Source organism: Myxocyprinus asiaticus, chromosome 44 (genome assembly GCF_019703515.2).
Source record: "Myxocyprinus asiaticus isolate MX2 ecotype Aquarium Trade chromosome 44, UBuf_Myxa_2, whole genome shotgun sequence".
NCBI lineage: Eukaryota > Metazoa > Chordata > Actinopteri > Cypriniformes > Catostomidae > Myxocyprinus > Myxocyprinus asiaticus.
Window position 1 is genome coordinate 22,214,518 of NC_059387.1, and position 12,354 is coordinate 22,226,871.

The 12,354-nt window shown below is 38.6% G+C and overlaps 2 protein-coding genes and 1 pseudogene across 2 annotated transcripts in view; all 3 read right to left on the bottom strand.

Annotated features, from left to right (window-relative positions):
• Positions 1 to 2,316, bottom strand: part of spata13 (spermatogenesis associated 13) — a 32,067-nt gene extending 29,751 nt beyond the window's left edge. Inside the window, exon 1 of the mRNA XM_051687717.1 lies at positions 1,882 to 2,316. Coding sequence (XP_051543677.1) covers positions 1,882 to 1,890 — 9 coding nt within the window. The 5' untranslated portion in view covers positions 1,891 to 2,316. The remainder of the gene's footprint in view (positions 1 to 1,881) is intronic.
• Positions 2,317 to 5,062: 2,746 nt separating this feature from the next.
• On the bottom strand, positions 5,063 to 6,588 carry LOC127434517 (complement C1q and tumor necrosis factor-related protein 9-like; annotated as a pseudogene).
• A 1,027-nt stretch (positions 6,589 to 7,615) lies between these two features.
• Positions 7,616 to 10,331, bottom strand: LOC127434773 (transgelin-3-like). The gene is made up of 5 exons (XM_051687739.1): positions 10,291 to 10,331; positions 9,472 to 9,699; positions 9,154 to 9,328; positions 8,606 to 8,708; positions 7,616 to 8,471 (listed from the first exon to the last, which is right to left on the bottom strand). Exons 2-5 carry the CDS (start codon positions 9,649 to 9,651, stop codon positions 8,330 to 8,332), a joined length of 600 nt encoding a protein of 199 aa, XP_051543699.1. The 5' UTR covers positions 9,652 to 9,699; positions 10,291 to 10,331; the 3' UTR covers positions 7,616 to 8,329.
• Between the last annotated feature and the right edge of the window lie 2,023 nt (positions 10,332 to 12,354).

Here is a 12,354-nt window from a genome sequence, read left to right on the forward strand (position 1 = left end):
ATGATCGTTGGTCAGAGGGTGAGAAGTGAGATTTAGCATGAATTTATGGTCCCCTGGCTCAGGAGGCACACAGCAAGGCATTAGTTCCTTGTGCGTGTCTCGTGATAACGCAAACCCTCTGATTATGTGTATGGAGGAGTGCATTCCATTGCCTGCGCCCTTTGTGTTGAAGTCTAGCAGGGCAATTGTTTAAAGTAGAGAAAGTGCTGGGCTTAGTACTTTTAACTAGCTAACCACTAGTATTGTGCATGGCAAATGAAGATTGCAGTGACATTTTCTGGCATGCACAATTATCTATGATATGACTTATGATGTCAATAACAGCACATGGTTGCATATGACCAACATATGCCAGACTTTAGACATTTCTAAGCATTACAAAGATTCAGGTTAGTGTTTACCTTAAAGGGCTAGTTCACCCCAAAATTAAAAATCTCCATCTCAGATGTGTATGACTTTCTTCTGTGGAACACAAACAAAGATTTTTAGAAGAATATCTCAGCTCTGTAGCTCTGTAGGTCCATACAATGTAAGTCAACAGGGTCCAAAACTTTGAAGCTCCAAAAAGCATATAAAGGGAGCATAAAAGTAATCCATATGACTCTACTAATGAAATCCATGTCTTCAGAAGATATATGATTGTGTGCTTTTTTATTATAAATCTCTAATTTCAAACAGCCTTCCTCAGCGATCTTTTCTCCTAAGAGATCTTCTTTTCTTACTTTTGCTTTAGGCATATCGCCACCTATTGGTCAGGGAGGATAATTTATAGTAAAAAGGGACTGAAAATACTGATCTGTTTCTCACCCACACCTATCATATTGCTTTTGAAGACATAGATTTGACCACTGGAGTTGTATGGATTACTTTTATGCTGCCATTATATGCTTTTGGGAGAATCAAAGTTTTGGACCGTGTTGACTTCCATTGTATGGACCTACAGTGCCGAGATATTCATCTTAAATTTTTTGTTTGTGTTCCACAGAAGAAGAAAAAAGTAATTTCCATCTAGGATGGCATGAGGGTGAGTAAATGATGACAGAATATTATTTTTGGCTAAACTGTTCCTTTAAGCTTTTTCAAGAATATCCTAAATGCATTTATACAACTGCACAACACCAAGTTTTTTATTTTATTTTATTCTTTTTTTTTTTTTTTTTTTTTTTTTTTGCATGGTCTGAAAATATCATTTGGTCATATCACAAAGAAACCTTTCAAGAAAGAGAGATCAAGACAAATATTTCAGGTTTAAGAGCGAGTGGGTGGTATGTGTGAAGGCGATTACGGAGTTGTACTCAACTGGGTTCTCTTCCAAAGAAGAAAAATCTCTCATTTATTTGCGAGTTTAATTAACTCGGTCTCCTTGTAAAGCGCTTTAGGAGCACCTCGCCAACCCAAGCAACTCCCTCCTATTCCATCCCCCAACCCACATCTTCCTTCTCAGCAACAAGTTTAGGGGACGTTCACACCGAAAGCGTTTTGTAAACAGGCGCTAGCTAGACGGACGTGTTTGAACTTTGTGCCGTGTCAAGTTAAAGAGAACTGTTAAAAGCGTGTCTCGAGACACCTGCGTTCTGCTCTATTCATAGCACTGCGTCTAGCTTTTTTTTTTAGCGAAATGACGTGTTCGGTATGAACTGCCCCTCACGTGCTCTAACACCACCCACATCACTATGACAACCAGCGGGATAGTAACGCACACACAATGTCCCCCTCCTCCCTCTCCCAGCGTCTTTTTGAATCCAACGGTTTTTAAAACCTCATCGAAACTTTTGAACCCAAATATTTAATTCATTCGTCATTACATATCGATTCTCCTTTAAATTAAACGTTTCAACATGCCGCGTCTAAATAAATGTGGAAATGGTTTGCTATTCTTACCTTTATCATAGTTCTTGAGTGGCGTCTTGGCCCGGTGTCACAACAGTTGTTCGGCTTCTATCGACTTGTCAGTCGCTACTAACTCCTCCGAAAGTCCAAGGTCCGGTGAATTACGCATAGTAACACATCGGAAATCGTTAGACAGCCTGACGATGTATGCGAAAGTAAATAACCAGCCAAGATTTCTTAGGGAGTCCAAATGCACAAGCTCAAATATCCCGTGGTCAAAGATCTATCGAGACGGAAAACTTTCCATGAAGTGTGTGACCCGAGGACTCCCTTGGGCGATTTAATGGCACATGATAGAAGTTAACAGGACACGAGGAAGCTTTGTGGGTTGAAAGAGACTGGGTTAAAGAGTTGAAAGTTGGTTCATTGCGGTAGAAACGCTTAGCCAGAGAGATCCACAGCCCTGCGCACGCGACGCGATGTTATTGGACAGCATCCGTGCACTTGTTGCGCTGATTGCATCGGGGCGGAGAAACGAGTCGCCTGTGATACACGCTCCGTACTCTGCCCACAGGACGCCAGCCTGCGATATGTACATGCTTATACGCGCCTAAATACACCTATGCTTATTTTGTATGGCGAGCGCCTATTTGGCATAGACTACATTAGGAAAACATTCAACCCGAGATATGCTTCGACTGACACTGAATGAAGGAGCACAGACCGAGGAGTTTCAGCCATCAGACATAAAAAAAAAACATGAATTATGTTTTGTATTTTGTCCAATAAATACACTGTAAAAGGTGAAAAAAAAAAAAAAAAAAAAAAAAATTACCTTAAAGGAACATTCCGGGTTCAATACAAGTTAAGATCAATAGACAGCATTTGTGGCATAATGTTGATTACCACAAAAATTAGTTTCTACTTGTCCCAACTTAAATAAATAAATAAATAAATAAATAAATAAAAAAAAAAGGAAAAATCGATGTTACAGTGAGGCAATTACAATGGAAGTCAATGGGACCAATCCATAAACGTTATAAACTGTTTCAAAAGTATAGCAGCAAGACATGAACGATATGCGTATTAACGTGATTTTAGTGTGATAAAATCGCTTACTATTCTTTTCTGTGTACAGTTAGGCTATATTCAATTTTCCAACTTTGCTGCAATGGTGACTTCAGGCCCTAAAGCCCTAAAATGACAGTAAAACAATTATTTAAAAAAACTATACAGCTCAAATAACACACAAGTTTAAACGGAAGACTCAATATAATTGCTTTTATAAAAATTAGACGCTTCACATTTCTGCCTTTAAACCCTCCAGAAATTGGCCCCATTTACTTTCATTGTAGCCTAAGTGCCTTGCTGTAACCTCGATTTTTGCTTCTTCTTTGTTTTTTGTTTTTTTGTTTTGTTTTTTTTTAAAGAAAAGTATGGATGAGGAGAAATACATTTTTGTGGTAATCAACATTCTGCTACAAACTGTCGATTGAGCTTAATTTGTATTGAACCCAGAATATTCCTTTAAGGAGCTTTTTATGATCTCACTAAAAGATTTGGGTACAACAGGGCTAAAAGTCCCCCATGGTCAAAGCCACTTTGGATTTTATTTTCTCCCAAAACACAAATTGGATCAAACTATCTCTGCAATTTCTTTAACACTTTTTGTCACTATGCACTGCAAAATTTTGATTTTGAAGTAATTTGATCTAACATTTAACAGCTTTTAAAATGTTGCAAATGTATATAGCTAATGAGAATCCCTGAAATGATCACAGTTATTTATCACAATTATTTGTCATTTTCTGTTTTATTTAAAGGGATGGTTCACCCAAAAATGAAAATTCTCTCATGATTTATTCACCCTCCTGGCATCCCAGATGTCAATGACTTTCTTTCTTCTGCAGAACACAAATGAAGATTTTTTTTAAACAATATTTCAGCTCTGTAGGTACTCACAATGGAAGTGAATTGGTGCCAAAATTTTGAAGCTCCAAAATCCACATGAAGGCAGCATAAAAATAATCCATATGACTCTAGTGGTTAAATCCATTTCTTCAGACATGATATGGTAAGTGTGGGTGAGAACAGATACATTTGTAAGTAATTTTTTATTTTTTTTATCATAAATTCTCCTCCCTGCCCAGTAGGGTGCAATATGCACAAAGAATGTGAATCACCAAATACAGAAGTAGAAGAATGGGAAAGTGAAAGTGAATTGGAGATTGACTGAGCAGAGAGGAGAATTTATAGTAAAAAAAAAAAAAATGACTTAAATATTATTCTGTTTCTCACCCACAAGTGTCATCTGGAGGACTTTTATGTTGCCCTTATGTGGATTTTGGAGCTTCAAAATTTTGGCACCCATTCAATTATTTTAAAAATCTTCATTTGTGTTCTGCAGAAGAAAGAAAGTCATACACATCTGGGATGGTATAAGGGTGAGTAAATGATGAGAGCATTTTCATTTTTGAGTAAACTAACCCTTTAAGGTGATTAAATCAATGTTTTTCAATAACTGTCCAATAAGTGAAAGGCATATTTGCATAAGTTGACAAATTTTGCACCATAACTATTGCCCCTATATCTAACACTATACCACTATAACCCCCTAGTGGCCTTTTACCCTAAGTGTGGGCTAAAAAGCCCCTTCGCCAACTTAAAAAAAAAAAAAAATCTATAAATATCTATAAATATAATCAAAGCAACCTTCTGTTATCATTTCTTTTCACACAAATGGTGTTGCTCCTTCAATATTCAGTGAACAACAATGTCATTTTTCAATCTCTATACACTTTGCTCTAGCCCCATTATACCCTAATTTTGGTGTAACCACCTAAGTCAGGTTGGTCCTGTCTTTATTGAATTTTAAATTAAAAATATAAATTCATATTTATATAATTAAATATATATTTTTTTTTGACAAAACCATTCAGTTTAATTTAGACGTTACCATATAAAGCACACTTTGAGATTATCTGGAGAAAAAAATAGAAATGCATGGAAATTATTCTTAATAGACGAGTCTTCAATGCACAAATAAGGTTTATCTTGTGAGTTTTATTAAAATTTTGATGATGTTATAGAAAATCTGTCAAAAGAAGAAAATCAACTCAAAACAAGTATTGTGTGTGAGACCATTTAGTGAATTTAAAATAATTTATTTCAGAATACATGTGCACATGCTATCCAACACCAGTTGAACAAAAGGCTCTTCAGAGTGGATACGTTAGGTTGCAAAGAGGAGAAATCCAGAAAAAACAGTGTCGTCATCTTCATCTGCATACAGCCCATTCAATAACTCTCCATCAACCACTTGCAGCCACACCTTGTCTCCCACCTCCAGGTCTAGGACTGCTCCCCCTGCTGCCTGGTCCTCACCCCTTTGGTAGTTGTCCATGGTGTGGATCATTCGCTGACCATTCTTTATCAGGGCCACTTTAACATTGCGAGAGTAGACAGTGATATGATAGGTGAAAAAATAGGCTCCGCTGACGGCACAGGTGAAGCGACCGGTCTGAGGGTTATAGTGACCCTGGCGGTTATAGAGGATTTTATCAAAAAAAACTGGTGTGTTAGCAGGAGGTATTTTGGAGGTTTCACTCAGTCCAGCTGAGAAAGCACTTTTTGGTATCTCAGGCATGTTACCCTTTGGGGCTTGTACTCCAATGTTGCCTTTTGACCCTTTTTCACCACGCAAACCAATCCTGCCCTTGATACCTTGATTGCCAAGATCACCCTTTGGGCCTGGTTGTCCTAGAGGTCCCAAAGTGCCCTGTAAACCCTTATCTCCTTTAAAGCCAATATCTCCTTTTGGTCCTACAGGGCCTTCAGGGCCTACCTCCCCTTTGATGCCCTGCGGTCCTGGCAGACCTATTTCTCCCTTCTGGCCTTTCAAACCTAGTGGCCCTGGGAAACCTTGGGGCCCCATTTTGCCAGGTGGGCCCCTGTCGCCATTATCTCCACGCCGGCCCTTTATACCACCTTGAGCAGCTATACCTGCAAAAGCACCAACCATCCCCCTGTTATAATAGCAATAGCCATTTGAAATTTTAAAATGTACAAGAAAACAAAACAAAACAAACAAAAACAAACCTAATGTATTCTACTAGAGTGAATTCTATCCATACTCCAAGAAACACAAGGGTTGAAAAATACCAGATCAAATAAGTTAAGGATTTGGAAAAGGAAACAAAGAAAGCAAAATTTTACCAGGTTCTCTTTTATCTCCTTTTGGTCCATCTTTACCAGCATCTCCGCAAGTACCTATGTCCCCTTAGAAAGCAACAAAGCTGTTGAAACCCTTCTACTGCATTCTGTGCAATATATGTGTTGACTGAAATTCTGATTTTGCATGCAAGTTACAAGACAAGTAATCTAATAATCTATGCAATGTCTTAAATATGGCCTTGGACTTTAACATCTAATATCCAGTGACGTTGCAAACACAGCTCCACAATTGTTCAGTACACATTTTTTCACTCTCTGACCTTACTTACTTAGCTCAAAGGTGACTGATTTACTGGAGTCAAAACGTGTTTGCTTTTTTCTTACCTCTGTCCCCTCTGTCCCCTTTGGTCCCATCTCTGCCATCACGACCTGGCATTCCATTGTGTCCTGGGTCTCCTGGAATTCTGGGGTGACCACACATACAGTCGTTTTCTTTTCAGAAACTTCTTGCTCTGCAGCACTGACCAACATAGCAAGAAAAAGCACGAAAATCTGTCTGGGAAAGAGCGTGGTCCTCTCAACCATCTCTGCAGCACACAAATGTGCAATAAACTGTGTTTAAAAACTGTGCTGGGTCCAAGGAGGCTTAATGTGCACAAAGATTTGAAGATTTTTCCGATTTTGTCATACCAATGACATCATTGTTCAAAACTGTTAATGCATTGGTCAGAAAGTCATTGTCGAGATTATTTATTTTACCCAACTTCGTTACACATCAGCTGTGTCCTCTATTGTAATGCCTCTTTGTGTTTTAGTTTAGATAAAAATCAACCTGGAACCTGGTATTGCACAAACCATATTAGCAAAGAGTTTTACAAATGAGGCAGGCAAAAGCCATTTATTCGTAACTCCTGCATTGTGGAATGAAGCTAATATTATATTGAAAATGTCAATCTATCACTTCCATATGGGCTTTAGGATGTTTGGTGACCAGTAAAGCGAGAATAACACTGAGCATCTAGTGTTTTAATTTACCCTAACTGATTTTGTTGCTTTAGAAATATCCTTGTGCAGTCATAAAGTCAGTCTAAAGAGCATTGTGTAATTAATTGCTGTACATACACATGGTCCCAGTTACTTTATCTTGATTAATTTTCCACTTCAGTGACATTGCACATGCAATTCAATGCATCTCAATGCTTGACCTTATAATGCTCCTCCATTTGGCTTTATACTTCTGAATATTTAAATTCACTGTGCAAGAATACCTCGCTCCCTCTCAATTAAGAATGTTTCAATTAAGAGTCAAAAGGGTTCTTCAGCTTAATGCCATTGTAGAACATTTTTATGTTCCAGAAAGAACTTTCTGTTTAGTTCTTTAGAAAACCAAGTATGTACTGGTGCTTTATAGCCAACTCTAGAGCCATATACAGCAAGATAATATATACATTTTCTAAGTGTAGTTTTAAATTTTTAAGAGTGTAGTTATGATTAATTTTGCACACTATAGTTTAAGTTTAGAACTTAAACATTATAATTTTTATTTAATTTGTATTTTTACTTGAATGAAAACACCACTTACTGTTAATTTATTCAATTCATTTAAGATTTATTAAACACTTCCACCATACGTGAACACCAAAACAACACCAAGCTTATGAAGAAACTCATTTCTCAACAGAAACACACTATGGGCAACACAAACACATATGACATACAGTATTAATCTGCATACAGTACATTTGTTAGTATGTGCACTGCCATCCTTTATTTATGCTATAAAAACAGCATAAAAGTTGATCACAGTTACCCAGCAATAACAACAGGTGCAATACAGTATCAGCAAAGTGCAATATTTTAGGTTTGAAAACTTTTTGCCATTACTGTACATTCAAACACTGTGTAAAGTAGTAAGAAGTTGCAATTGTTTTCTGTCCGTTATTTGTTTTTTTAACATACTGTTTTCTCGTCGAGAGTAAGACAGTTGTTTGGACTTTAGTTAATTGGCTTGATATGTTTATAAGAATTACTACCTCTATTAGCATACATTTACAAATAAATAAACTTATCCTTTTATAAGTTAAGTTAACCAAAAATAAAATAGATATATCTAGCATGCTTATACCTTATATCATTTTAAAATGGGATGAAATAACATTCTTATAACCGCTATACTTCGGTTTCCAATGTTACTAAGACTGCCCTTCTTCATCAAATAGACTTCACCATCAAGGACTGAGAAGGAGCACTGCTCGGTTTGGGCTGGGGTTAGGGGGGTTTAAGGTCTTCTGGGTGTTTTAGGCAAGTTTTGGGAAGTAGTATCGTTTTACATAATCTGCCGATGCATGCCATAACCAGTCATGCCAGATTGAGATGCCCCACGGTTACTGCCCATCTGCAAGCCAATCAGATTCTGACCATGGCGCAACTGCTCCTCAGAAAACTCTCGCCGGTTGCTTTGAGACTTTCTGTCACACAAGATCAAAATGGATTCAGAGCTCACATGGCACTGAGACACAACAAAGTTAATTCACAAGTCCAACCAGAAAGCACTTAACACTGCACTATGAATTGGTCTGACAGCACTCATTGTCTTGCTCACCTGTGAAACCAGTCTCGGTTACCTCGGTAATGCCCATCGTCTCTGGTGAGAGCAACGCTACCCAGGGCCATTAGAGTTCTCTGGACAGCAGCCATATCTTTTCCTTAAACCAAGGGAACCAACAAACACTGAATGATTTTGGCTACACACCAAGAAATGTAACTTGCATACTACATCATTCTAGAAATTATAAAAGCATTGCAAGACCTGGCTTATTATGCATAAACAGTATATGATAAAATAGCAATACATGCAAACACTTGCTATCTGTTATATTAATTTGCTAGTTCGACCAATGAATTTCTATGACTTTTCCAGTTGTTAACTGGAAAGTTACTGGATTACTAGATAAGAATTAATAATAATAATAATAATAAATAAATTATATATATATATATATATATATATATATATATATATATGACCAGTTTTACAATGCAGTGCATGCAATTATTAGGCCCATCTTCTTCCACTAATCACAAAGAGACACTGTAATATGCGGTGCAACAAAGCACCATAAAAACCTCACTGTGCTGTTGTTACTGTACCTTCCCATAAGTCCACTGTCTGAAAAATGTCTGTGGTGATTACTCCATATGCTTCAGCTGCCTGAAGGAACTGGGAGATCTTTTCCATCTGCTTAAAGGCCATCTGAGTCTCTGGGATCTTGTTAATAGGCTCCTTACCACGCGGATACAAACTATTAATGAGTCTACAGAGAATCTGCAGACATAGATGATAAAGGAATGGAAAGTAGAGAGACAAATAATAATTCATGATTCATCAACAGAAGGAAAGATGTTGGTGTGATATTGTCAAATTGGTATTTAGAGAGAAGTGGAACTCTGTTAGATGTGGTAACTCACAGTGCCATCCATGAGCCAGTTTTGAAAGTTTTGTTTCCCTGGCTGTGGTCTCTCTATGTTTCCTCCACACTGTGTGATGATCCAGTCTACCAGCCGAGACTCCAACTCTGGGTCATACTTTTGATCTATCTTCTCCTGCACCTCACGGCTCAGTCCATAACTGGGTCCTCTGTTTGCCATGGTCAGTTAAATGTAATATTACTAGATCTTTTCCCAGTGGACCTATTTCTAAAGACAGAAAATAATTTTCATCTATCAGCTGAAGCTGCACTAAAGAGGAGCAACAATCACCTTTTTTTTTTTGTTTTTTTTTATTAGGAATGTCTTTTTTTATATATATATATATATATATATATATATATATATATATATATATATATATATATATATATTTTATTTTAGGTCACAGTAATAAAGTAATCGTAATGTTTTGAATGCCCTCCTTGTGCCTTATTTTTTTTTTTTTTTTTTTTTTTGACAAATGTACTGACCGGGGTGTGGTCCAGTTCAGTTCCAATATGACTTTAAAACAAAAAGCCCAAATGCGTTTCCATCAGAACGTGTTGCCGAGATTAGGCTATAATAACTGACTAGATCATCGCAGTATCGGGTAAATAAGAGCATTCTACATGTTTTGAAGAGTTTAGATTAAGAAGGGCATGCAGACGCAGAAAGAGAAAAAAAAAAAAAATTGAAAAAAGCTTTTGCAGATTTGTTTTCAACTATTATATTTAAACTGATCATTATTTAATTCTACTTGCGATAGAATATTTTTTTTTAATTATTAAAATCCAAGAGTGAAATTCACAGTCCACTTACCGCAAAGATATGTGCGTCTTGTCCTCCTCTGACAATGCGGGGTCACTGCTCAGAGATGCTGGACTGAAACGTCCATGCAGCTGGTGATGGGGCGTGGCTTTCAGCGCACTGTTCGGTGAGGCGTGGCTCATGAATTTTAATTAGGCTACGTAGCTGGACGTTCGATGATAAGAAACCTTGGCGTGGCTTAATTAATATTCATAAGCTGCGTCCTGTCATCGTACGCAATCGGTTAGATGGCCAGCATCACAGAGATGGTCTCAAGAGATTATAAATACAAATGTGACACTATTGCACAGAATCAGACTACATTGCAATATGTGGGGCTTGAATGATTTCTCTCGAGTACGCATTTTGTCATATAATTAAAATATGATCCTAGAGAAGATTTTGAATATTTATACCTCTCAACACCTTTCAAACACATCCTTCTTAAATATAGTATTATGGATACGCATGTAAAAACAGTTTCAAAACTGCCAGGAAGAACAACAAAAAAGGTCTCATTTGCTCTTCACCTCTCAGTTGAAGGAGCAATATATAACATTGACATCAAGCGTTTAAAATGGGTACTGCAGTCCAAATTCCAAATATTGGAGAGACATGTCTCCCCCGCCCCCTATTCCCCAGACTTGAAGCTCACGCGGGTTGCCAGGTTAAAGGAACGAGCAACAGGAACAGGAACGAGCAAACTGATAATGGCAAGCGACAAACTGTAAGTTGGTCAGCTAATGTATATGTTTGCAATGTATTTATTGTTTGCTAGGTATTAACCAGCTCATGTGGATTTTTTATAACTCTGTCAATGTTAACTAGATGTATTGCTGGCTTCCATGGCCGCAGAGCGTCCCAATAGTGTGTTTGCCCGCTAACTTGTTTCAAATCTGGCAACCTGGGGTGTCGAAATACTATTGGGAAATGGGCAGTGGGCGGGATCACACAGGCCAAAACACAAACAGAAATTCCGGCCTGGAACGGACATTTCAAAGTAGAATATACTGGCTGTAGCATTGTTCCCTTATGACTCAGTCCACTTCACATTGCATAGTTATGCATATGGGGAGTGCCTTCATACACAACCTGTTTGAAACCTCTCTACAATAACGCCATTATTCTAATATTGGCTATGGTGTTTGAGCCCCGCCTGTTTTGGCGCGAAACTGACCGCTATAAAAACAGGTGTACAGACACCATTTCCTCAGAATTTCTTCCTTCAAGACAGCGATTATCTCCTGTCTAGAAGCCTTCTACCTTCGCCGTTGATATACACGAGTCAGCGGGCGGAATCTTTGCGGGAAAGCTTTCCGCTCCCCTGCAGTGTTCTGGCGAACATCACACTGCCTCACCGACTAATGCTTCGCTGGTGAACGGGCCTCAGCATCCTGATTCCCCGCAGTGCTTCGGCAGGGTTTGTGTATCCTTACAAAGCAATTGTATATTGTGTATTTAATAATGTGTGATATAAATATAAATATATATTGATTTATATATTTATATATCTAAAAGAGTCACTTACGTGTTCACGTCTTTTTAAAGATGTCGTTCCGTAGGTGTTCCTTGTGCAAGTAGCACATCCCGCCGTCAGATCAGCATGAGAGCTGCGTTTACTGTCTGGGCTGCGCCCATGCAGAGTCAGCTCTCATGGAGACAGACTGCCCAAACTGTGAGAGCATGAGTCTCAAGACGCTTCGCTCGTGAATCACCCTCCTTCTGAGGGATGATTCAGCCTCACAAGCCCTCCCACCTGCCTCTTCTGTGATACCCATGGATTCACACGAGGAGGCACAGTGCACGCGAGGTCGAGCAGGATGACTTTGAGATGGTCCTTGTGGCGGCACACGCCCCGCAAGCCCCTTAACCTCTCCGAAGTGCATGTTTTCTGATACGCTATGTGCGAGACGAGCTCCGGCCTTCTGAAAGAGTGGGCAGCCTTGTCTCGTGCAGCGGTTCTGATGCTGGGGATAATAATGACGATGTCGGCGAGGGCGAGGAGTGTGCATGCACCACTGACAGGGAGATGCTCCACGTCCTTACTAGGGCGGTCAAAGAGCTTCACCTTGAGTG